Source organism: Schistocerca nitens, chromosome 1 (assembly GCF_023898315.1).
Source record: "Schistocerca nitens isolate TAMUIC-IGC-003100 chromosome 1, iqSchNite1.1, whole genome shotgun sequence".
Taxonomy (NCBI): Eukaryota; Metazoa; Arthropoda; class Insecta; order Orthoptera; family Acrididae; genus Schistocerca; species Schistocerca nitens.
The window spans coordinates 930,242,184-930,269,255 of record NC_064614.1 but is presented as its reverse complement, the minus strand read 5'-3'; the positions used below and the strand labels follow the sequence as shown (position 1 = coordinate 930,269,255).

Genomic DNA, 27,072 nt, shown 5'->3' with positions numbered 1-27,072 from the left:
TGGTTGGTTCTTTTCGTTGCCTTTTACGACTGGCAGAACGTACCAGAGGCCTATTCTTTTCCCGGGGTCTTTACTATTATTATTATTATTATTATTGTTATTATTATTATTATTACTCTTGTGAATGAATAATTGTTGTATTATCAATATTACTTAAGCATGCGTATCTGCTTGCCCTGCACAGGCACAATTATGTACAATAATATTTATTGTAATTAAAAAAAAAAAGTATTGAACGCCCTGACGATGCCATACTGAAAGGCAAATAAAGATTCTATCCTATTCTATTCTATCCTAGTCAATAAATTAGGTCACTTTGCAACTCTGAAGTTCTTCTATAATATAGAAAGTATTTTCCTTAATCCACAATTCGGTTTTAGTTTGGAAAATAACCAGTGAAACCAACTGAGCCTGTCCGGGTAAAGTGTTGAATAATTTTGTGCCTATGTATTCATAGCTAGACTGGGTTTTCTTAAGCCTGGTTGTGGGTATATCAATCGTATTTGTTTGTCGAGTATTGTGTTGATGAACAGATTTCCTTATAGTGTAGTGGTTTAAGTTTCCTTTTATGTTTAATAGGCAACAATATATGTATAGAGATCGGACTGTGAGAATTTTTAAGTCTTTAAAATAAGGTCTACATTAGGTCTTGTTATCAATGATTCCATAAAGACGTCTAATTGCTTTTTTCAGCCAAGTGAAAATTTTTTTGGCCCCTGGGGAGTTACCCCATAAAAGAATGCCATATTGTAGATGACAATGAAAGAAGGCGGAGTGTGAATTAAGTAATGAATCTTGTGTAACACGTGTGTAGATTGGCTAGTAGATAGATAACTCGTGATAACTTTTGACATACATAATCTGTATGTGTGTCCTTTAATTTTGAGTCAATGTGTACTCCTAGTAGTTTAACAGATGATAAGTCAGTGTTACTATTTGATAGACTGAAGTCTATCTTGACAGTCTTTTCAAGGTTCATAGTTATCTCATTAGCTTTAAACCAGATATTAGATATTTTGAGAGATTCTTGATTTTCCTCCTTCAATTTGTTCATATCCTTTCTGGAATTAGCTAATGTTGTGTCATCAGCATAGAGGATAGATTTACGGGGTAAGTAACTCGGAAAGTAATTTACAAATAATATAAATAGTAGAGGGCCAAGCACTGAGCCCTGAGGAACACTTCGTTTTATACTTAGAGTCTGTGACTTCTTGCCATTATGCTTTACAATTTGTTTCCTGTTGCTGAGGTGATGATTCAACAAGTGAAAGTTCCAAGTGTTTGATTCCATAGCAACACAGTTTATCTCATAATAATTTGTGGTTAACTGAGTCAAAAGCCTTATTCAAATCAGTTTGAATGGCTTCAGCAGATAATTCTAATTCAAATGAGCTTAGTACAGAAGAAATAAGGTTTTCAACTGCTTTGACTGTTGATAAGTTTGACCTAACTCCATACTGAAAATCATTTAATATGTTATTGTCCAACAGGTGTATGCATATTTGCTGCAGTATGCAATATTCTATTATTTTTGAGAGAACAGGCACAAGTGAAATTGGTCTATAATTACTGATACAGGACTTGTCACCCTTTTTGTAAACTGGTATGACAGCTGTCTTTTTGAGACATTCTGAAATGTGTCCATTAGAGAGCATCCAGTTTATCAGTATACAAAGAGGATATGATATGATATGATATCTACAATTTTTTTAATTACAAAGTTTGACAGGCCATAATCATCTTCAGTTCTGGAGTATCCTAATTTAGAGGTTGCTTTAATTATATCAATTACTTTTTCTGTTCCACAGACCCAAGTTCATCCATTGGTACCTCAGTTGCATAGCTATGAAACATTCCAGTTTTGTCAAGAAGATGGAATCTATAGAATTGAAAGCTATTGTAATGTCAAGGAATTTTCCCACTACATGTTCTAGTTTTGTTAGTGAATTAGTTTACAATGGTAGAACTAGTAGATTGAGTTGATTTACTTTTCCAGAAGCTATGCTGGTTGCTTGAAAACAAATTCATTTTTCTATAGACTCCACATGTTCGAAAACAAATTGGTTTTTCTATGGACACCACAAGCTCTTTGTGACAGATTTTTTTTCAGTTACTTTCAAAAAACCAGACAGCAGTTACACTGAATCTACAGTTTTATGTGTCTGTTGTGGGTCCTTTCTTGAAAAGAGGCTTCACCTCCAGTGTTTTTACCTTTTCTGGAATGATACTTTCTGTCCTTGAGCAATTGCAGATGCCTGCAATGGGCTTTACTATTAAAGGAGCATATTTCTGTATGAGAAAATCTAGTTTCTTTGCCAACACTACACTAGGATTTTGGTTTAAGTTCTTTCATTGTGTCTGACATCCCTGCTTCAACAGGAAATACTGATTAGATACAAAGAAGGGTAACACAAATGATCACAGGTTTGTTTTGACCCATGGGAGAGCATAAAAAAATGCTGGAAAACCTGAACTGGCAGACTCTTGTAGATACATGCCAGCTATCCTACAAAAGCCTACATAAAATGTTTCAAGAGCTAGCATCAAGTGATGCATCTATTAGAACCCCCTGCATATTGCTCCTGCATGGGCAAAAACAAGTGTAGATAAATTAAGGTGTGTCCAAAGGCATTTAAGGAATCATTCTTCTTGCACTCCGTATATGAATGGTATGAGAAGAAATCCTAATACATGGTATAATGGGAAGTACCCACCACCATACGCACAGTGGTTTGCAGGGTATAGATGTAGACTTGTATTATAAAGCAACAAGCACATAGGCAAACACACAGAGCATAAGATAGTATTTGTTTCAACTAAATGAGTGCAGTGTCACTTATAATTTACATGCTATAAGCATTTTTAATGATCATCTGATATATTTGGTAAATAAATTAGAGTCAAATTGTGCACCTGAAAAAGTAAAATTAGATATCGACACTATCATTCCAAAAATTTTAGGTACCTATAACTAGCACAAGCATTATTTTATGAATTTAAGCAAATTATAAAAATTCTCAGAAATAAAAGCTCACATGATCTTGATGGACTTTCAAACTGAAATGTGAAGAGCTATTTCACATAATTAGTGATATGTTTCAACGTATCACTGCCTTACAAGAATAGGAAATATTTTCAGATAGATTAAAACATGCCACTGTTAAACATCATTGTACGCAAGGAGATAGAAAAGTTGTAATAATTATCATCCAGTTTCTTTATGAACCTATTTTTTTTTCTAAAATATCTCATGAATGGACTTAGACACTGATGCAGCTAGGAGAAGTTTCCTTCAGAAGACAGTTAGGTGAATGGTGTTCTCTGCCCCTCCGATGTCACGGTATGATCAGATGTGTATCTTTCAGCACTCAAATGCTGCTCTCAAGTATACACTGGATAATCCTTTTTCAAAAAATGTAGGTACCTTCTGCTTCTTCAGTTGGATATTTTATGGTTGGATTATTTACATACTGGTTATACAATTGGGCTTCGAACTTACTCAGAAAGGACTTGTGTTTGGTGCCATCACCCAGACTGTGATAATTGCAGTTTGAGCCTTGTAATTTTGTGTATGACAGTGCAATACAATAAATGGTGTCACACTGCTGACAGAACACTCCACCAAGACTGGAAGAATTTTGTTCTCAGCTGTGATTGGGTCACATATCCATTCACTCAGAGCCACTGATCTCACAGAACCATGAAGAACTTGTCTAAACACACACACACACACACACACACACACACACACACACACACACACACACACAGACAGAGAGAGAGAGAGAGAGAGAGAGAGAGATAGAGAGAGAGAGAGAGAGAGAGAGAGAGAGAGAGAGAGAGAGAGTCAAGACATCTTGAGACAGATGAATTCGCTTTGTACACAAATATTTGTATGTCACATTGTAGTTGAAATAGTAAATATGATACCACGAAATGCAACTGTTAATTTTTGCTTACTTTCAGTATATGTGGGATTTAGGGGAGCACATGCAACTCCCATGTATAGAGCTGCCAGAACTGGCAAGCAAAAATCAAGAGAGTTTTCACTTAATATGGTAAGTGCATCTCCAGACTTAATGCCTATTGTTCGTAGACTGTCTGCCAGGCTCAAGCTTCTTTTCAAAATCTCTGAAAAAGTTCTAGTTTCTCCAGTCACAGCATTCACCTGCAAACAGATGCAATAAAAAACATTTACAATTGACTAAAGTTCAATAGGATTTATAGAAGTGTGTTACAGCAACAAAAATCCATAATGCTTTTCTGTTTCTCCACACTTATTATTGCAGTTAAACAACAATTTCTGCATAAAAGATTCCACACAACACTAAAATGCAAATATCCTACTGCAATTTTAATTTTTTTTATTTTATTTTCAATGAACTTAATGCCAATACACAGCCTAATCATAGAATATTTATTTTTGTTCGGTTTTTGTCACTGTGATTTGTGTAGGAACTGACATCGCTCACATGAAGCTTACGGGAATGTGATCACTGAAAATGACATTTAAAAAGCGGTGTAATGAATATACTAGAGGAGCAAAAGTATTGAATATTTACTTATGTGATGCTTATCAAGGAAGCAAACACTTCATTTTTTTAATAAAAATATTACCCATAACTCAGTGTGTGCTGATTTTGTGAGCATTAATAGTAAATAGTAACTTTTTATAGGAGAGAAGTAGCAGACTGAAGATATAAATCATTCTGTGTTTTCTCTGATGGTTCCATTAAGGAAGCACTACTTTGTGTTGTAAATGCCCAGTTTAGCTGTGTATAGCATTAGAATTTGCAGACAGCTATTAGTATAATGACATTCATTTCGGTGGGAACATACTGAGATAAGTGTAGTTCTGTTGATCTAATACAGTATAGTCCCAGTATAAGTTTCGGTAGTAGATGTATAAATTGTGCCAATTTGTATAAAATGCTTCTATTTTTAAAGTTTAATAGAAGTGTGTCATGGATATGATCTGTATAATGAATCTCCCAAAGAATTTTCTTCATATTGTAGCCCAGGATGGAATAAGAACAATATTATGAAACAACAGATTACTACTTACCGTATACAGGAGATGTTGAGTCACAGACAGGTACAGTGAAAAGACTGCAATACATTTTTAAGCTTTCATCCAAAAGGCCTCCTACCGAAATAGAAAACACACATAAGCACATTCAAATAAGTACAACTCATGCAGTTATGACCACTGTCTCCGACTACTGTGATTGGACTGCATCTGCGCCTGTCAAGAGCAGCAGTCTGATGTGGATGAGGAGGGAAGGAGGAGGCATGCAGTGGGGATGGGGAGAGATCGAAGGGTAGGGGTGAGGAAAAGTATAGTGTAGCTTGTGGGAGCATACACCGACAGGGTGGGGACAGGGTAGGGCAGTTCAGTGCAGTTGGAAGTTTGGGGGCCGGAAAAGGGGGGAGGGGTGAGAGGGAATGGAGAAGGAGAGAAGTAGAGAAGAGGAAAACAGCTAGTGGGTGTATTGGCAGAATAGAAAGTGGTATAATGCTGAGTGGAAGCACAGAAGGGAGCAAATAGGTAGACACATGGATTAGCAGAGGTTGAGGCCATGGAGGTTACTAGAATGTAGGATGTGTTGCAGAGACAGTTCCCACCTGCGCAACTCGGAAAAGATGGTATTGGTGGGGAGGATCCAGATGGCACAGGCTGTGAAGCAATCATTAAGACGAAGCACATCATGTTATGCAAGTTCACCTACTGGGTGGTTCAGCTGTCTCTCGACCACAGTTTGTTGGTGGCCATTCGTGCGGATAAACAATTTGTTAGCCGCCATGTTGAAATAAAAGAACAGCACAGTGGTTGCAGCTTAATTTGTAGATCACATGGTGGCTTTTGAGATGATACCTGATGCCTGTGACCAGACTAGATTGGTTGGTGGGAGAATGTATGTGTAGGTTTCTCATCTAGGCCTATTGTAGGAATATGGGTGATGAGGCAAGGGGTCGGGAGGAGAGGTTGGTGGGCAGTGGAATACCACTATGGGAGGTGTGGGAAGGATAGGGGTAGAATATTCCTCATTTCAGGGCATGACAAGACATAGTCGAAAGCCTGGTGGAGAATTTGATTCTGCTGTTCCTAACCCAGGTGGTACTGAGACATGAAATGAGTACTCCTTTGTGGCTCGACAGTGGGCATGTGGTAAGTGGGCAGTAAAGGGAAAGACAAGGCATGGGAGTTCTGTTTCAGTACAAAGTTGGGAGGCCTCAGTGAGACCCTTGGTATATTTGGAGAGGGACTGCTTGTCACTACAGATGCAATGACCACTGGTGACTAGGCTGTATGGAAGGAACTTCTTGGTAAGGAATTGGTGCAGCTATAAAAGAGAAGGTATTGCTGGTGATCAGTATGTTTGATATGGAAGGAGGACTAATGTAGCCACCTCTGGGGTGGAGGTTGACATTGAGAAAGGTGCCTGGTTGGGTTGAGGAGAACCAAGTGAAACAAATGGGGGAGAAGGTGTTGAGGTTCTGGAAGGATGTGGATAGGGTTTCCTCATCCTTGGTTCAAAGCAGGAAGATGTAACCAATGAATCTGAACCAGATGAGGGGTTTTATATTCTGGGTGGTTAGGAAAGATTCCTCTAGCTGCCCCTTGAATAGGTTGAAAGAGGATGGTGCCATGTTGGTGCTCATTGCTGTAACATGGTTTTATTAGTATGTGATGCCTTCAAAAGCAAAGTAACGCCATCCTTTACACAGGCCATCTAGAGGAATCCTTCCTAACTACCCAGAATCCCAAACCCCTCACCTGGTTCAGATTTATTGATGACATCTCATGATCTGAATCAAGGGTAAGAACACTCTTTGCACATTCCTCCAAAACCTTAACACCTTTCCCCCATTTACTTCACTTGGTCCTCCACAACCCAACATGCCACATTCCTTGATGGTGACCTCCACTTCAAGCTCTGACCATATCAGACATACCAACCACCTGCAATACCTCCAATTTACAGTCTAGCCACCCACAGTCATAGCATCTGTAGTGATCAGCCGTCCCTCTCCAAATATACCAAGGTTCTCACTGATGCCTTCATAGGCTGAATTACATTCCAACCTTGTACAGAAACTGATGTCCTGTATCTTGTCACTCCAGGCACCTAGCACCTTCCACATAACCACTGTCCAGCTGCAAAAGAACACTCACCCCATGACTCAGTATCCTACCCCCCCCCCCCCCCTCCCCTCGGATTGGAGCAACAGGATCACATTCTCAGCCAGAGTTTCAACTACTTCTCATCATGCCCTGAAATGAGGACTTTCCTACCCACTATCATTCTAACCCCTCCTACAGTGGTACTACAGCTGAATTCACCACCAAACACATGCAATGCCCTTGTCTATCCTACTCCACCCCTTCCTCGTGGCTCATATCCCTGTAAGAGACCTAGATGCAAGACTTATACCCAGCATCCTCTAACTACCACCTACTTCTATCTGATCACAAGTATCTACTATGATCACAAAGGCAGGACTACCTTTGAAAGCAGCCATGTGATCTTTATACTAAGCTGCAACCATTGTACTGCTTTCACATTGGCACAAGCTAACAAGTTGTCTACCTGCATGAATGGCCACCAACAATCTATAGCCAACTGACAGATGGACCATTCAGCTGCTGAACTTGCTGCCCAATATGCTGTGCTTCAAATCAATGACCACTTCACAGCCTATGCTGTATGGATCCTTCCTACCGACACCAGCTTTTCTGATTTGCACAGGTGGGAACTCTCTCTGCAATATATCCTATGCTCCCATAACTCCCTGGCCTGAAACTTCAATGGCCCTGCCCTCTACTCACATATGTACTTCCTTGTTCCCATTTGCAATGATACAGTAGTTTGTAGGCCACATCATCAATACTTTGCCAGCACATGATACATGGATAGCAAATAGCTGTAAGTTTCATAATATTAATAAAAGGAAAGATTTTGTATAAATATATGATGCTTTAAAAATGTGTATTATCTCTTATGTTTCATGTTATGAACATGGGGCATGGTAGTGGTGAAAGGAACAGCCTTTCTGTCAAGAGGCAGCCATTGTCACTGGGCTATACTGGAGTTGCAAGTTGAATCAACTGCCATTTATCCGTGCGGACATCCTGAAACAATTTGCCCACCCCTGCATCAATAATGATGACAAAATAAAAAAAAACTGCAATTTGAATTGTGAAATTAAATGATGAGTTCAATTCATGTTTGACTTTGGCCACAATTAGTTGGAAAGAATTGATGCATTTCATTAATACTTGAGATGTGATGACATTATCAGTGGATGTAAAAGTTGTCTAATAAAGATTCATAAGAGAGGAAAAGTATTTTGATGATTTTAATCCTACTTTAAGGGTGTTTTCATGAATCACTGGCTTATCTGAAAGTTTTATCACATCAAGTGAAGTTGCATAAACTGAAATACCAGTTAAAATGTATTTCGCAAGGACTGATACCAAATAGTAACATCTTTGAATCAATGAAGTTACACTACTAAGTTTGAAGTGATTTTATTTCACAACACTTGGATGAAAGTTTTACGAATGATACTTTTCGAAGCATAGTCGGACTTTATTTGAATTTTGAACTGAAGCAACAGTTCTATGAAGAAGTATTTTAGTGATGGTTCCAAAGTAACAGTCCAGAAACAACGTTTGTGAGTAACGAGAAGCTTAAACAAGGTACAGTACTAATATCATTGGATGCTATAGATTACAACAGCTGTGATATTAATGCTGAGTATCATCAGTGATGGCACAAGTTTAATTGGGTCTATATTTTGTGAGTTGGTTCTAGACAATTTAAAACTGAATATTTCACATGAAGTGAACCTCTGAAGTGAACATTGACTAAACAAGATGATGATAAGGCAGTCCAAATATTGAACATAACAACTACTATTAATCATCGAAAGAGGAAACCCCAATGATTGACCACCAAAATAGAAACTGCAACATAATTAATTTTATCTCCATAACTATCCAGTGGTGTGCACCTGTTGCATGAGCTACAGCATTACAGCAGTAACAGCTCATAAGTGACTGGGTAGTATATTCCGATAGGATGTACAAAGACCTACGGGTCACTATACCCTCCAATACTACAATGCCTTCTAATCTGCCAGCGCACCCACTTGTCTTAACAACTCTATCCCATAACCCCAAAATACCTCATACCTGCACTCTCCTATAAGCAACACTACACCCATAGTTGTGTGTGTGTGTGTGTGTGTGTGTGTGTGTGTGTGTGTGTGTGTGTGTGTATGAGAGAGAGAGAGAGAGAGAGAGAGAGAGAGAGAGGGAGAGAGAGAAGATAGACAGAGACAGAGAGAGTTATGCTTTACTGAAAGTGTGTGTGTGTGTGTTTTTTTTTATTGCGGAAGAAGGCCTTTTGGCTGAAAGCTTAAAATAACAGCAGTCTTTTTGTTGTGCCTGTCTGTGACTCAGTGTCTCCTGTATATGGAAAGTAAGAAATTGTATGGACATATTGATGTTGGAGAAAAAGTCAAATTAACATTATATAAAAATAAATAAGAAAGATGTAAGCAAATGAAATATAATCTACTAAATAACATTTTTAACAAGAAAAGTACTGCCATTATTAAAAATCTGTAAATTACAAATACTGGGTGTTTATAATTAAACTGCAGCTACTTACAGAGGTGCAGTGTGTGTTTTAATTATTGTATGGCAGTAAAACTTAATAGATACACTAATGCATTAATATAGAACCAATTAACACTGGAAAAAATGAGTTCCAATTTTGGACACCTGGTGTTGTACACTGTTTGTATGGCAGTGTGTCATCCATGCTGACATTTGACAAGCCATAAAATGAGTGAGCAATGTGTCTTTCATGAAGATAGGCCATGTGCTGATAGTGAAACTGTTTTATGTGAACAGCAGCAATAAAATTAAAAACACAGGTGAGCTTGGTGTGGCACCTGGAAGAGGCATCCTACTGCATTGGAAATTATTGATGAGGTTGCTGTTGATGTAACTGCCCATGCAGCAGGTGCCTCAGGTAGTGCTAGTGCTCATACACTGTACAAGAATTGTCCATCCCATAGTCAACAGTACATAAAGTTTTGCTGTCTATTTCACACTGGTACCCATACAAGATCCAGACAGTGCAGCAACTGAAACATAATTATATGCAGTAACATTCAGAATTTGCTCTTCCGTTTCTGGCATGGATCGTAGTTGATGATATATGGCTGGACAATAATCTGCAGAGTGATGAGGCACATTTTACACTATAGAGTGCAGTGAATACATACAACTGACAAATTTGGGGCACTGTTAAACCATTTGTTCTGCACAGAGAACCACTGCACTTGCCATATATGATTGCACAGTGCAGATTCATAAGCACCTTTATTCTTGGTCCATTCTCTTTAGGAGAGAATAAACCCTGAAGACCTGTCAGGTAAACCATTACATTTACATGACGTCAAGACCACTTTGTACAGCACACGATTCCTGCTTTGGAAGAGCACAACTGTGTGGAATACATTGTTTTCATGCAAAATTGGGCAACACCTCATGTCACTCACCCTGTGAAAGATCTACTTAATGCTACCTCCCACAAACATGTTATCCCCAGAGGTTTTTGAGATGCGTGGCCTCCGAGATCACCTAATCTGAATCCATGTGATTTTGGCTCTGGGAATATCTATGCAGAACTCATTTTACCACGGACATGTCCAGTCTCTACCTGATATGAAGGTCAGTACACAGGAACATGTTGCTAAGATTCCAATACAACTGCTGTGAGCAACAGTGATCATGTCATTTTAAGGATGCAGCAACTAATCAATGTCTCCGGTGATCATACTGAACACACTGTGTAAGTAGTGGTTAATAATAAAATCTACATTATGCCTTACTTACTTCTTTGTCCTTTTCTGCCAATGTCCCATTTCTAATCCATTACATATGGCAACATATCTATATATTCTTCTTGCATTGATGGTACCAGATTTGCACCTGGTGGTCAAAACTGTATGTAATGTTTTTCCAGCATAAATCGAATCCACATTAAAGCATCAACATAGCTACTAAGTTTCGCTTCCATATGATAATTACAACCTACACTAGACCTCTGTTAGTAGCTGTGCTTTAATTATAGCTACCCAGTACTAAGAATGTCATTAGATGTTAATTTGTGGCAATTTTTAATAGTTTTGGTAACTCAAAATCAGAACTTGTAATTTTTGAATTATGCACGTTGTTGTTGTTGTTGTCTTCAGTCCTGAGACTGGTTTGATGCAGCTCTCCATGCTACTCTATCCTGTGAAAGCTTCCTCATCTCCCAGAACTTACTGCAACCTACATCCTTCTGAAGCTGCTTAGTGTATTCATCTCTTGGTCTCCCTCTACGATTTTTACCCTCCACGCTGCCCTCTACTGCTAAATTTGTGATCCCTTGATGCCTCAGAACATGTCCTACCAACCGGTCCCTTCTTCTTGTCAAGTTGTGCCACAAACTCCTCTTCTCCCCAATTCTATTCAATACTTCATCCTTAGTTATGTGATCTACCCATCTAATCTTCAGCATTCTTCTGTAGCACCACATTTCGAAAGCTTCTATTCTCTTCTTGTCCAAACTATTTATCGTCCACGTTTCACTTCCATACATGGCTACACTCCATACAAATACTTTCAGAAACGACTTACTGACACTTAAATCTATACTCGATGTTAACAAATTTCTCTTCTCCAGAAACGCTTTCCGTGCCATTGTCAGTCTACATTTTATATCTTCTCTACTTCGACAATCATCAGTTATCTTGCTCCCCAAATAACAAAACTCCTTTACTACTTTAAGTGTCACATTTCCTAATCTAATTCCCTCAGCATCACCCAACTTAATTCAACTATGTTCCATTATCCTCGATTTGCTTTTGATGATGTTCATCTTATATCCTCGTTTCAAGACACTGTCTTCTCCATGGATTTTAATACCTAGTCCAAATTTTTCTTTTGTTTCCTTCACTGCTTGCTCAATATACAGATTGAATAACATCGGGGACAGGTTACACCCCTGTCTCACTCCCTTCCCAACTGCTGCTTCCCTTTCATGCCCCTCGACTCTTATAACTGCATCTGGTTTCTGTACAAATTGTAAATAGCCTTTTGCTCCCTGTATTTTGCCCCTGCCGCCTTCAGAATCTGAAAAAGAGTATTCCAGTCAACATTGTCAAAAGCTTTCTCAAAGTCCACAAATGCTAGAAATGTAGGTTTGCCTTTCCTTAATCTAGCTTCCAAGATAAGTCATAGGGTCAGTATTGCCTCATGTGTTCCAATATTTATACGGAATCCAAACTGATCTTCCTACAGATACTGCCTACAGGAAAATTAAAGAGATCTTTGGAGAAAAGAGAACCACTTGTATGAATATCAAGAGCTCAGATGGAAACCCAGTTCTAAGCAAAGAAGGGAAAGCAGAAAGGTGGAAGGAGTATGTAGAGGGTCTATACAAGGGTGATGTATTTGAGGACAATATTATGGAAATGGAAGAGGATGTAGATGAAGATGAAATGGGAGATATGATACTGCGTGAAGAGTTTGACAGAGCACTGAAAGACCTGAGTCGAAACAAGGCCTCGGGAGTAGATAACATTCCACTAGAACTACTGACAGCCTTGGGAGAGCCAGTCCTGACAAAACTCTACCATCTGGTGAGCAAGATGTATGAGACAGGTGAAATACCCTCAGACTTCAAGAAGAATATAATAATTCCAATCCCAAAGAAAGCAGGTGTTGACAGATGTGAAAATTACCGAACTATCAGTTTAATAAGTCACGGCTGCAAAATACTAACGTGAATTCTTTACAGACGAATGGAAAAACTAGTAGAAGCCAACCTCGGGGAAGATCAGTTTGGATTCCGTAGAAATATTGGAACACTTAAGGCAATACTGACCCTACGACTTATCTTGGAAGCTAGATTAAGGAAAGGCAAACCTACATTTCTAGCATTTGTGGAGAAAGCTTTTGACAATGTTGACTGGAATACTCTTTTTCAGATTCTGAAGGTGGCAGGGGTAAAATACAGGGAACGAAAGGCTATTTACAATTTGTACAGAAATCAAATGGCAGTATAAGAGTTGAGGGGCATGAAAGGGAAGCAGTGGTTGGGAAGGGAGTGAGACAGGGTTGTAGCCTGTCCCCGATGTTATTCAATCTGTATATTGAGCAAGCAGTGAAGGAAACAAAAGAAAAATTCGGAGTAGGTATTAAAATCCGTGGAGAAGAAAAAAAAACCTTGAGGTTCACCGATGACATCGTAATTCTGTCAGAGACAGAAAAGGACTTGGAAGAGCAGTTGAACGGAATGGAAAGCTTCTTGAAAGGGGGATATAAGATGAACATCAACAAAAGCAAAACGAGAATAATGGAATGTAGTTGAATTAAGTCGGGAGATGCTGAGGGTATTAGATTAGGAAATGAGACACTTAAAGTAGTAAAGGAGTTTTGCTATTTGGGGAGCAAAATAACTGATGATGGTCGAAGTAGAGAGGATATAAAATGTAGACTGACAATGGCAAGGAAAGCGTTTATGAAGAAGAGAAATTTGTTAACATCGAGTATTGATTTAAGTGTCAGGAAGTCATTTCTGAAAGTATTTGTATGGAGTGTAGCCATGTATGGAAGTGAAACATGGATGATAAATAGTTTGGACAAGAAGAGAATAGAAGCTTTCGGATTGTGGTGCTACAGAAGAATGCTGAATATTAGATGGGTAGATCACATAACTAATGAGGAGGTATTGAATAGGATTGGGGAGAAGAGAAGTTTGTGGCACAACTTGACTAGAAGAAGGGTTCGATTGGTAGGACATGTTCTGAGGCATCAAGGGATCACCAATTTACCATTGGAGGGCAGCATGGTGGGTAAAAATCATAGAGGGAGACCAAGAGATGTAGGTTGCAGTAAGTACCGGGAGATGAAGAAGCTTGCACAGGATAGAGTATCATGGAGAGCTGCATCAAACCAGTCTCAGGACTGAAGACCACAACAACAATGCACATTACTGACACCATGAGAATGATAAGTGCAGTAAAAATCATAAAGAATTATTTTGATTGGCTATTGGGATCAAACTTAATTCTTTGGGTTTCTCTTTGTTTCTTCTATGTCCATAATAGAAAAAACAAAAAAAACACAAAGAATTAAGTTTTTTCTATGTCCATAATCCTACCCCATGAATCATTGACCTTGCCGTTGGTGGGGAGGATGGCGTGCCTTAGCGATACAGATGGCCGTACCGTAGGTGCAACCACAACGGAGGGGAATCGGATGAGAGGCCAGACAAACGTGTGGTTCCCGAAGAGGGGCAGTAGCCTTTTCAGTAGTTGCAGGGCAACCGTCTGGATGATTGACTGATCTGGCCGTGCAACACTAACCAAAACGGCCTTGCTATGCTGGTACTGCGAACGGCTGAAAGCAAGGGGAAACTACAGCTGTAATTTTTCCCGAGGGCATGCAGCTTTACTGTATGGTTAAATGATGATGGCGTCCTCTTGGGTAAAATCTTCCGGGGGTAAAATAGTTCCCCATTCGGATCAGGAGAAAGAAAACTGGCGTCTACAGATCGGAGTGTGGAATGTCAGATCCCTTAATCGGGCAGGTAGGTTAGAAAATTTGAAAAGGGAAATGGATAGGTTGAAGTTAGATATAGTGAGAATTAGTTAAGTTCGGTGGCAGGAGGAACAAGACTTTTATTCAGGTGAATACAGGGTTATGAATACAAAATCAAATAGGGGTAATGCAGGAGTAGGTTTAATAATGAATAAAAAAAATAGGAGTACGGGTAAGCTACTACCAACAGCATAGTGAACGCATTATTGTGGCCAAGATAGACACAAAGCCCATGCCTACTACAGTAGTACAAGTTTATATGCCAACTAGCTCTGCAGATGATGAAGAAATTGATGAAATGTATGATGAGATAAAAGAAGTTATTCAGGTAGTGAAGGGAGACGAAAATTTAATAGTCATGGGTGACTGGAATTTGGTAGTAGGAAAAGGCAGAGAAGGAAACATAGTGGGTGAATATGGATTGGATGAGAGAAATGAAAGAGGAAGCCGTCTGGTAGAATTTTGCACAGAGCATAACTTAATCATAGCTAACACTTGGTTCAAGAATCATAAAAGAAGGTTGTATACATGGAAGAATCCTGGAGATACTAGAAGGTATCAGACAGATTATATAATGGTAAGACAGAGATTTAGGAACCAGGTTTTAAATTGTAGGACATTTCCATGGGCAGATGTGGACTCTGACCACAATCTATTGGTTATGAACTGTAGATTAAAACTGAAGAAACTGCAAAAAGGTGGGAATTTAAGGAGATGGGACCTGGATAAACTGACTAAATCAGAGGTTGTACAGAGTTTCAGGGAGAGCATAAGGGAACAATTGACAGGAATGGGGGAAAGAAATACAGTAGAAGAAGAATGGGTAGCTCTGAGGGATGAAGTAGAGAAGGCAACAGAGGATCAAGTAGGTAAAAAGATGAGAGCTAGTAGAAATCTTTGGGTAACAGAAGAAATATTGAATTTAATTGATGAAAGGAGAAAATATAAAAACGCAATAAATGAAGCAGGCAAAAGGGAATACAAACGTCTCAAAAATGAGATCGACAGGAAGTGCAAAATGGCTAAGCAGAGGACAGAGGACAAATGTAAGGATGTAGAGGCTTTTTGCAGTTTCTTCAGTTTGAATCTACAGTTCATAACCAATAGAATGTGGTCAGAGTCCACATCTGCCCCTGGAAATGTCTTACAATTTAAAACCTGGTTCCTAAATCTCTGTCTTACCATTATATGATCTATCTGAAACCTGTCAGTATCTCCTGGCTTCTTCCACGTATACAACCTTCTTTTATGATTCTTGAACCAAGTTTTAGCTATGATTAAGTTGTGTTCCATGCAATATTCTACCAGGCGGCTTCCTCTTTCATTTCTTCCCCCCAATCCATATTCACCTACTACGTTTCCTTCTCTCCCTTTTCCTACTATCGAATTCCAGTCACCCATGACTATTAAATTTTCGTCTCCCTTCACTATCTGAATAATTTCTTTTATTTCATCATACATTTCTTCAATTTCTTCATCATCTGCAGAGCTAGTTGGCATATAAACTTTTACTAGTGTAGTAGGCGTGAGCTTCGTGTCTATCTTGGCCACAATAATGCATTCACTATGCTGTTGGTAGTAGCTTACCCGCACTCCTATTTTTTTATTCATTATTAAACCTACTCCTGCATTACCCCTATTTGACTTTGTATTTATAACCCTGTATTCGCCTGAATAAAAGTCTTGTTCCTCCTGCCACCGAACTTCACTAATTCCCACTATATCTAACTTTAACCTATCCATTTCCCTTTTTAAATTTTCTAACCTACCTGCCCTTGGTTAGTGTTGCAAGGCCAGATCAGTCAATCATCCAGACTGTTGCCCCTGCAACTACTGAAAAGGCTTCTGCCCCTCTTCAGGAACCACAAGTTTGTCTGGCCTCTCAACAGATACCCCTCCATTGTGGTTGCACCTACGGTACGGCTATCTGTATCGCTGAGGCACGCAAGTCTCCCACCAACGTCAAGGTCCATGGTTCATGGGGGGGTGATTTGCATTAAATTCATTGAAATTACACAATGTGTAAGTTATAACCTGTAAAAAAACAAGGTTCTATGTTCATGTACTGGATCAGTACTTAGTTTTAATTATAAACAAATGTTCAGATCTTTTTTTTAAATTAAAATAAATGTTTTAATCTATCATAAATCTTGAAACATCAGGTTGATTTAGCACTGGCAGAGGAGGAGTTTGCACACTTATGAGATGCGGTTGGCAGCAGCAATGTTTAGAATCTGTCAGATTACCATATTTTGACCACACCTGCCACATCCATGAAAAGGTCCAACACACAATGCAAGTCTGATAGGTATACTCTAGACATCAGTGGCTTGGAGACTGGACAACTCAGGAAGTTTAGAGATAGTCTGAAATTGAGGGGGTACGGTACAAGACAAGGCTAAAAATGAAAGTATTACACAGAATAGGAAGATCTTGCTGTTAAGTAGTAACATGAGAATGGAATGTCTGAATGAGTACTGATTTCTTTGGGTAATAATTACCATGCAGCTAGTGGCTTCAAGCAAAGTGTTATGTTCAGTGGTTTCATCTGATTTAGTCTTTTTGAAAAATATTGAAAAAAATGATCTTACGATTATAGTGTGGGCACAGGTAACAATATGAAGAACAATCTCAAATACATAACCTGGATGACATTACATTTTGTCTCATATTTTTGGCAAGTATTCAGTCTCCCATTAATCAGCAACCGCATAGTTTTTTGGATGTACTGTGTAATTTGACCTCTTGTTAACAGAGCAAGGTGGGACCATCCTACTCCTGACATTTACATATTTTTTTCCATTATTTGATTTCATTTTGTTAATAGCACATATATGATAATTACACAAAAGATTAATTTCTTGTTCATGCTTTATTTAATTTATCTTTATTATTCAATGGATGGTTTTCAGACTCCTAATGATGGTAAAATTCAATCTTCTGGAAATATTTGATTTAAAAGAATATTCATGGCTTACAATTCAGACAAAACATGTGTAGTTCATTTGAATGCAGTACTTCTTTCCACTCCCTTTCTGTTTTGAAACATTCAATCACACACAACATAATTTTGCAAGAATCTCTACATAGCACTGATTTTCTCCTAGCAATAGGCCAACTAGTAGGAATTGTATATGACTCCCAAAATCATAATTTTGATAAAATATTTAACACTAAAAAACATTTGCGACAGTGAAGCGCAAAACAGTAACACAGCAGATGACAATGACTACCTTAGACAGTACCATCAGCTACCTAATATTGGCTGCAGCCAAAAAACAAATGACTACTGGCCAAGGCCTTCTGACATCTACTGACTTCTACCAATTTAGAAATAGAAATCAGTCAGCCAACTTACAGTTAACACACTGTATGAAGGTTGTGATGGTGTTGTGGTACATTCCAGTCATAGGCTACATCCTTAGAGAAAAAGGTGTAGTAACCACAAAATACATAGAACATCAATATTGTCTGCTGCAGAGAACAGTCACATCACATCACCTGCATCACATCTCACATAGAACTTCCAAATTGATGACTATGAATGTGAACTTAGGAGGTGAAAAATATATTTGATAAATATGTTTGCTGTTCCCAGAATGACATTTTCACTCGGCAGCGGAGTGTGCACTGATATGAAACTTCCTGGCAGATTAAAACTGTGTGCCTGACCGAGACTCGAACTCGGGACCTTTGCCTTTCGCGGGCAAGTGCTCTACCAACTGAGCTACCGAAGCACGACTCACGCCCGGTACTCACAGCTTTACTTCTGCCAGTACCTCGTCTCCTACCTTCCAAACTTTACAGAAGCTCTCCTGCGAACCTTGCAGAACTAGCACTCCTGAAAGAAAGGATATTGCGGAGACATGGCTTAGCCACAGCCTGGGGGATGTTTCCAGAATGAGATTTTCACTCTGCAGCGGAGTGTGCGCTGATATGAAACTTCCTGGCAGATTAAAACTGCGTGCCCGACCGAGACTCGAACTCGGGACCTTTGCCTTTCGCGGGCAAGTGCTCTACCAACTGAGCTACCAAAGCACGACTCACGCCCGGTACTCACAGCTTTACTTCTGCTAAGCCATGTCTCCACTATATCCTTTCTTTCAGGAGTGCTAGTTCTGCTAGGTTCGCAGGAGAGCTTCTGTAAAGTTTGGAAGGTAGGAGACGAGGTACTGGCAGAAGTAAAGCTGTGAGTACCGGGCGTGAGTCGTGCTTCGGTAGCTCAGTTGGTAGAGCACTTGCCAGCGAAAGGCAAAGGTTCCGAGTTCGAGCCTCGGTCGGGCACACAGTTTTAATCTGCCGGGAAGTTTCATGTTTGCTGTTGAATCTTCAATTGTTAGAAAAGACTTTAATCATCCAGCAAAATCTTACAAAAATTATAGTTTCCTGAGAGGCAATTAAGGAAAATTTTCCTTCTCACTGGTCTCAAAGTGTTCTTTAAAACTAAGCAGAATATATACTTGAAAGCTCAATCTATGATGGTAATATGTGATATACAAAGGAAACAGATGCACCCTATTTGAGAATATTAATTCAGAAATCATATCATAAGCCAAAATTTATTTTTAGGAATAATATTAAGCAAGATTCAAAGTGCAATTAAGTTCATAAAAAATGTTCACATCTTTGAATCAGTGAAAAACCAAATACCATGACCTCTACATCCATACACTGTGAACCACTGTGAATTGCATAGCACAGGATACTTACCATTGTACCAGTCATTAGGGCTATTTCTCATTCTATTCATGTATGGAGTGCATGAAGAATGATTACTTAAATGCATCTGTGTGTGCAGTAATCAGTTCAGCCTTGTCTTCATAATCCCTATGGGAGCAATATGTAGGAGATTGTAGTATATTCCTAGATTCATCGCTTAAAGTTTATTCTTGAAACTTTGTAAGTAACCTTTGTCAGGATGATTTGAATCCATCTTCAAGTTCTTGCCACTTCACCATTCTCAGCATCGCTGTGGCAGTCCCTCAAGAATCATACAAACCTGTGACCAATCATGCTCTCCTCCTTTGTATAAATTCAATATTTCTTTGCAATGTAGCAGACCAGGGAACTATATATTGAAGTTATCAATGTCAGGACTAATACACATTTTGATACCCAAGCTGTGCATAGGACACATATTTGGTAAATGACTGCTAATATCACAGTTCTTGATTTCACTTGAATACTATTTTATAATTATATTTACACTTACAACATCCATGGAAAAAGTTTCAAGACAGATTTTATTCATGGCATATAAGCAACATCAGCACAGTAATTTTAGTGTAAGCTTGAGCTCGTAACTGAAAACAAGTTATGTGCATTCAACCAATCAGTTGTGAGTAGCATTATATACTGGATGCATCAATGTTGTTGTGTTACAAACCGTAATGGCATAATATCTCTAAATCAAGTGAATCAAGTGTTCAAGAGAGTTTCCAGAGTGTTTTAAAAAAGGGAAGACTATCTGCAAAGTTTGTTCCAAAGACTCTGACTCCTGAACAAAAAAGTCACATATGGATGTCTGCTGCAACTTCATTGAAATGTAAAATGCAGATAATTTTCTCTAGCAAAAAACATCATGGGTGTTACCAGTATGAACTACCCTAAAATGATGAAGTCCAGAAATCATATGAAGGGTCATTGCTTTGATGATGTAACTGATATCCAAGTCAGTGTGATGCAAAAGTTGAACAATATCCGAAAGAAAATCTTTCTGACTGTTTTGCATGGTTATATGAATGTTCTGTGCTTTGCAGTCAAGTGGGAGGATACTATGTAGAAGACCTGAAGCATTAAACTCACTGTCTCAATTTTTCTTTATTTTTTACTAATCCTGTCTTGATACTTTTTAGACTTGAGGGAATATGGTATAGTTGTAGGTAAACAACTAGAATCCTCTCAGATCCAGATTTACTCAAACTTAGCTTCTACACAGATACAAGTCCGGAGGCTAACTGCCGTTAGCATCCAACATCCTGCCCCAAAGCCCTCTCCTCAAAGATCGCCCACTTGCGCCCAGAACAAATATTGTTATCTATGGCGCTCTACGCCACATAGCTCCCCCCCCCCCCCCCCCCTGCACAGTTTTGAGCACATCCCTGTGAATGGGGGCGGGGGGTGAGAAGTTAGGAAGGTAACGCACAGTTCTTCTGCGTCAGGCAGAAGCGGTCGACTGGTAAGAGACCGGGGGGTGAAACCCGGTACGTCGACGGTGAAGTCAGCAAGCGACGACGCCGGCTGAAGATGACGTCCCGTCCTGGAGTGGAGGTGTAGCACTTCGTCAGCTGGCAGACAGAGAATCACCTTGCCAGAAGGCCTAACAAAGGCACGCAAATTGTCACACGCAGCACTTCTGCTCAATTTAAAGCGGCGCACCACACGAGATTCTGCACTTCCTCCCTCAGCATTGTCACATGCAAGTACCACACACACAGTATCGCCATCTACGACAACAGATAATTTATGTATATCATCAGGGTGCACATGTGTTGTGAATTCTTGGATGGCACCTGTACGGGCAATGGTAGGGAGGCAGGAAGGTGTGGGAAAGCCATGGCAGGGGGAAGCATCTGCTAGGAGGGGGGTGGCAGGTGCACTGGACTGCGCAGGAGACAACCTCGGGCGATCAGCTGACAGACGAGGGAGCGTGACAGAAGGCAGCGAGGAGCCAGCATGGATTGAACGGCGTGACAGAGAGCTGTCACACGAAGATGGTAACACAATGGTAGAATCTGAGTGGTTGGCAGTTCGACTGCAAGGGCTGTGAGGAGTGAAGCCCCGAAAAGATTGGCCACTCGAATTACATGAATGCGGAGAAGGAGCAGTGCTCCGCAGAGAAGCACACTGTGGAGAATCAATACCCAAATGCATGGTGTGGGAAGATGGATGGCCGCTCGAAGCAGGAGTGGGAGAAATAGGGGCAGAATCAGGGAGGTTGACCTGAGGCTCAATGAAAGCTGGTTTCACTCGGTTGAGTGAGACCGTGGTTACAGAGTCTTTTATGAGGAGATCCATGTTATTCTCAGAGCGTTTGACGACCTTGTAAGGACCTGTGTAGGGCGACTGAAGTGGGGCTTTGACTGAGTCATCTCTGAGAAACACGTACTCACAAGAGTCTAGCGTGCGCGGTATGTATGAGCGCGGACGTGTATGAGCAGCCGCAGGTGGCGGCTGAATTTTGCTGCAGTGCAAGCGCACCCGCTCGAGAAGTGAAGGGAGTTCAGAGGGCCGTGCAAGTGGGGTCGGAGTGACTAATTCTCCTGGCAAAACCAGAGGTTGGCCATACACAAACTCGGCTACGGAACCCTTGAGGTCTTCCTTGAAAGTCGCACGAAGGCCAAGAAGCACGAAGGGCAGTGCCTCTGTCCATAGTGAGTCATGGCAACGCAGGGCAGACTTTAAGGTGCGATGCCATCGCTCGACAAGCCCATTGCTTTGGGGGTGGTATGCAGACATATGAATTTTGACAATACCACACATTTTACATAAGTCAGAGAAAACTGAAGACTCGAATTGTCGCCCCTGGTCAGTGGTGAGGTAAACAGGTGAGCCAAATCTAGAGATCCACGAATCTAAGAATGCTCGACTTACTGTCTCGGAGGTAATGTTCGGAATAGGCACAGCCTCAGCCCACCGAGTCATCCTGTCAATAGCTGTACACAAGTAACGGAAACCCTCGGAGGGGGGCAAAGGGCCTACGAGGTCAACATGAACATGGTGAAACCGGCCTGCCGGTTGGGCAAAACAGCCAAGGGGTGGAGAAGTGTGCCTGGAAACTTTGTTCTGTTGACACACCATGCATACCCTTGCCCAAGACTGACAATCATGGCGCATGTTTCTCCAGACAAACCATTCAGTTACCAGACGGGTGGGAGCTTTGACACCGGGGTGTGCTAACGAATGTAGTTTGTCAGAGACCTGGCGTTGAAGGGGCTTAGGAATGAATGGCCGCAATGTACCAGTCGATTCATCACACCACACTAAGTTAGATATGCCAGGGAAAGTAGAGCGTACCGGTTGGAGAGAGGAGCTGTGGTCTGAAATTAACTGCATGGTATCGGGATCTACCGATTGCAACCGAGGTAGGTCCGTTAAGTCAATTAGGATTGTGACAGCACCAACACGCGAGAGAAAATCAGCGACCACATTGTCCGCTCCTCAGATGTAGCGAATGTCATTTGTAAATTGCAAGATGTAATCGATGTGACAAAAGCGTCGTAGGGGCGGATCAGCCGCAGGATTTTTTATGGCAGGAACCAATGGCTTGTGGTCAGTGAGCACATAGAAATCTCGTCCCTCAACATCAGTTCTGAAGTGTCTTATGGCCTCGTAAACTGCAAGTAACTTTCTGTCAAATGTTGAGTATTTCTTCTGCGCGTTGTGTAGCTTTTTTGAGAAAAACTGCAGGGGGGTCGTAACATCGTTGTATGTCTGACTCAGTACTGCGCCGATAGCATTGTCACTAGCGTCAGTAGTGATAAACATTGCGGCATCCGCCCGTGGGTGAGCAATAGTGACAGCGGAGGCCAACAGCTGTTTGAGTTCATTAAATGCCTTGTCCATGTCTGGTGTCCATGGTACCTGGCGGGTGCCAGAAGTTTGTGGGCCAGTGAGAGCATCTGTGAGAGGAGCCTGCACCGCAGAAGCGGCTGGCAAATGTTTCCGGTAATAATTAACTGTTCCGATGAACCTGCGCAATTCCCTATAGGTCTGAGGGCATAGCATCTCGAGAACAGGCTTGATCTTGTCCTGTGGTGGTGTCAGACCGTCCGATGACACAACATAACTTAGGAATGTGACGGATGACTGGTGCAATTGAGTCTTTTTATTGTTCTGTTCAATACCAGTGGCTGCTAAAATATCTGTCACGACTTGAACACGCTCCTCACTCTGTTCTAAAGTAGAAGCAAAAACCATTATGTCGTCCATATATACGAAACAAAAGTCTAGATGGGATAAAGTTTGATTGATGAAACGCTGCCACATTTGGGGGGCATTTTTCAACCCAAACGGCATAACTTTGTATTGGAACAGCCCGAAGGGAGTGGTTATGGCAGTCTTTTCAATGTCCTCCGGAACCATAGGAATCTGATGAAATGCGTGCTTACAGTCCAAAACAGAGAAGTACTTTGCACCTGCGAGCGCATGATTGAAGTCTGCGATGTGTGGGACTGGATATTTATCAATGATGGTGCGGGCATTTAAACGCCTATAGTCTCCAACCATACGCCAAGTACCGTCTTTCATTTGGTCAAACAGGATAGGACTAGCCCAGCAACCGGAAGAAGGTTCAATTATTCCCTTTTGTAACAGATCGTCCAATTGTTCTTTTGCAATTTTCATAAATTCCGGCTTGAGGCGGCGTGGACGTTGCGATATGGGCAGCCCATCGGTTAGACGTAACCGATGAACTGTGCCGTTAGTGACTACTGCAATACGTAGCGCGGCACGATAGTCAGATGTCCGTGAAGCGGAGCAGGCAGTGGCGGACGGGCCAAGCTGTGGCGCTGAGGGCACGGAAGTACAGGTGTGCCACCCGCTCGTAGGCTGCATAAAGGGCGCACACGTGTTAACATGGGCGAGGTTGGTACACTGGTTCTTGGTAGTGGGCCGTGCCGCTACAAGTGCTGTAGGCACGAGTGGGCGTGGCCGGACAGCAGATGGCCATAGTTCATTGCCACGAGCTTGGCAAGTTAATTGTCCATTCGGAACGCAAGGAGCATGAGCTCTCGGGCATACCCTATCATTACAAAAGGGGGTGCTGACACAGTTTACAGAGTTCACAACATTGTCATTAACGTGCGCGGGCACGGGAACACCAGATCGGCATGGACTGACCTTGTCTGTAGCCGACGAGTCGTCTGCTTGTAGTGCCGCGAGGCGTTGTTGTGTGGAGGCCAACTCGTGGTGTATGTTGCGGAGATGCAGCAGCATTTCCATACGTTCCATCCGCAACTTAGAAGACTTGGCGCACTCCACTAGCCACTTGTTTGTCCAAGATTGCAGCTCCAAGGATAGGTTTACACACTTCTTAGCACAGCACACATGTTTGGTGTTAGCCGAACTGTCACTCGGCGAAGCGAAAGGAATATGTTTGTTAAGGGATTTGAGGAAATCAATTCCGAGAATAGGTTCTTCAATTGTTGACACTAGAAACTTCCACTCCAGCTTGCACTTGGGCGAAAGTTTCACTGTATACAAAGTGGAACCCGAACACTGTAGGGTAGACAAGTTCACTGCATGAAGTACTGTTTTGTGTGGTTGCACTTTATTGGTTGCTAGGCGAACCGGCAGCAAAGAGACGTCTGCGCCAGTGTCTACCAGAAAACATACACCTGATCGTAAATCGCGAACATAGACTCGACCACACTTACTGTTATTGTCCGAAACGGAGTGCAACGTGGGATGGTGCCCGTTGTTTACATCGCAGGAGGTGGCACCGTAGCCTACCTGTGGTTGGAGTTTGGGTAAGAACACGGTGACTGGCATTTGCGAGCTTGCTCCCCGAATCTCGCGTGGAAGAAACAGTAAGGTTGGGCGGGCCTGTGCTCCTGTGGGTAGTTGCTAGGTGACGGAGTATGTGCCCCAGAGTCTTCCACAGAGGCCGATGCACTGTCGTTGCGAGGAGTTGAAGGTGCAGGCAGGGCGGCTAGTTTAAAAAACTTGTTATCAGCAGCACCAGACAAGGGCGTGGTGTCAGAAAGCGTCTCAGTGCGGTCACGTCCAGAATGCAGTGCACAGAGCTCACGTTGCCTGGCGGAGTATGCTCTGTTGGCGGCACGTAAACGTTCATTTACTGGCCTATCGTCATACGCGGAGATTGCAGTCTGGACAGCCAAAGGCAGCTTTTCAGTCCAGATTTCTGTGACCGTGCCATCAGGCATAACTTGCTCATCGACGAGAAGACGGATGCACTGCCACAGCTGGGACGGAGACCTGTCGCCGAGACGCTCTTCGTAGATGAGCTGTCGCACATTTTCTCTCCTGGTTTTAGAGACGCGCTTCAGTATCGTTTGTTTCGCCACAGCATACTTCCCTGCTAGGGGGGGTGCTTTGACCAGATCATAAATTAAATCGACATGTTCGCGAAGATGGTTCATGAGGCAGGCGAAGCGTGCGTCGTCGTCCAAAGCACAGACATTGAATGTTTGCTCAACCAGGTTAAACCAGAACTCCGGGTGAGCGGGTTTGAAGTCTGGTAATTTCGGCAGATTCGGCACTGCAGTCACTGCGGAGGTGCGCCTATTACTTCGGACAGAAGTAGAGCATGCAGAAGATTGCGAGTTCGGATTATTGGCGTCCCATAATGCGGGAATCGCGAAATTCACTTGACGCCGGGGGGGCGGCTGAGAAGCGACGGATGCTCGAACGGTGTGAGGATCATAGTCAAAATGTGCATTCTCATTGACGTGGTAGCTCAGAGAGAAGCCACAAGTGCTTAAGTATGCCGGTGAATGTCCGTTATGCACACAGTATTCACTCGAATGTGAGTGGTGGGGCTGGTTGTAGATGTCGGAGTAATTACTGTCCAGCATAGAATTGTTGACCTGATTAGAAGCAACACAAGGATCCCACATACGTCCACTAGGATGCATACTCGGTGTGATATTTGCTGTTTGGCGAGCATTGAACACCTGTTGACTAGCCGGCGTGGAAGGATACACACGTGGCGGGAACTGATTCGAGTTTGAATTTACTACTGGATTTTCCAAAGTAGCAAAACCTCGCTCGACACCACGAACTGTATTGAATTGTGTGTTTGACACAGGAGTAGAAATGTTCCGACCAACACTCTGTGGAGAACACGTGGGAAGGTCCAGGCTAACAAAGCCAGAGTCCACGACCGTTGGCGGTTGGAAGAAACTGGCGGCACTCGATGAATTCCACTGCATGTTCTGGCTGAAGGATTCCGAAGATTCTTGCGGCATGTACACTACAACGGCAGGAGTGCTGGAGAGATGTTGCTGGAATCCGGGCGGCGGTGAATGCTGAAAGGCCATTGTCTGGAGCTGAACAAAGGCCCTCGCGATCGCGGAGAAACCCGACGCGGTAGGTGCGTAAATAACCTTCAGGCGGTAACTCAGACGCGTATTACACAAAAACGGGGTCACCAGTGAGGGAATATGGTATAGTTGTAGGTAAACTACTAGAATTCTCTCATATACAGATTTATTCACACTTAGCGTCTACACAGATACAAGTCCGGAGGCTAACTGCCGTTAGCGTCCAAAATGCTCTCCAAAGCCCTCTCCTCAAAGATAGCACACTTACGCACAGAACAAATATCGTTTTTTATGGCGCTCTACGCCACACAGTGATTAAGGACATTTTAACACGTGCTGGTAGTGAGGCACTGTAGTTTAGACACAGTGTTTCCACACGTCATCCCTCAAATAAGTGTG

The 27,072-nt window shown here is 41.7% G+C and overlaps 1 protein-coding gene across 2 annotated transcripts in view; it reads right to left on the bottom strand.

Moving 5' to 3' along the window:
* The window catches only part of LOC126193408 (luciferin 4-monooxygenase), a 226,275-nt gene that overhangs the window by 96,467 nt on the left and 102,736 nt on the right, over positions 1 to 27,072 (bottom strand). For both annotated transcript variants that reach the window (XM_049932684.1, XM_049932685.1), the window contains exon 3: positions 3,961 to 4,168. In XM_049932684.1, the coding sequence (XP_049788641.1) occupies positions 3,961 to 4,168 (208 nt within the window). The remainder of the gene's footprint in view (positions 1 to 3,960; positions 4,169 to 27,072) is intronic.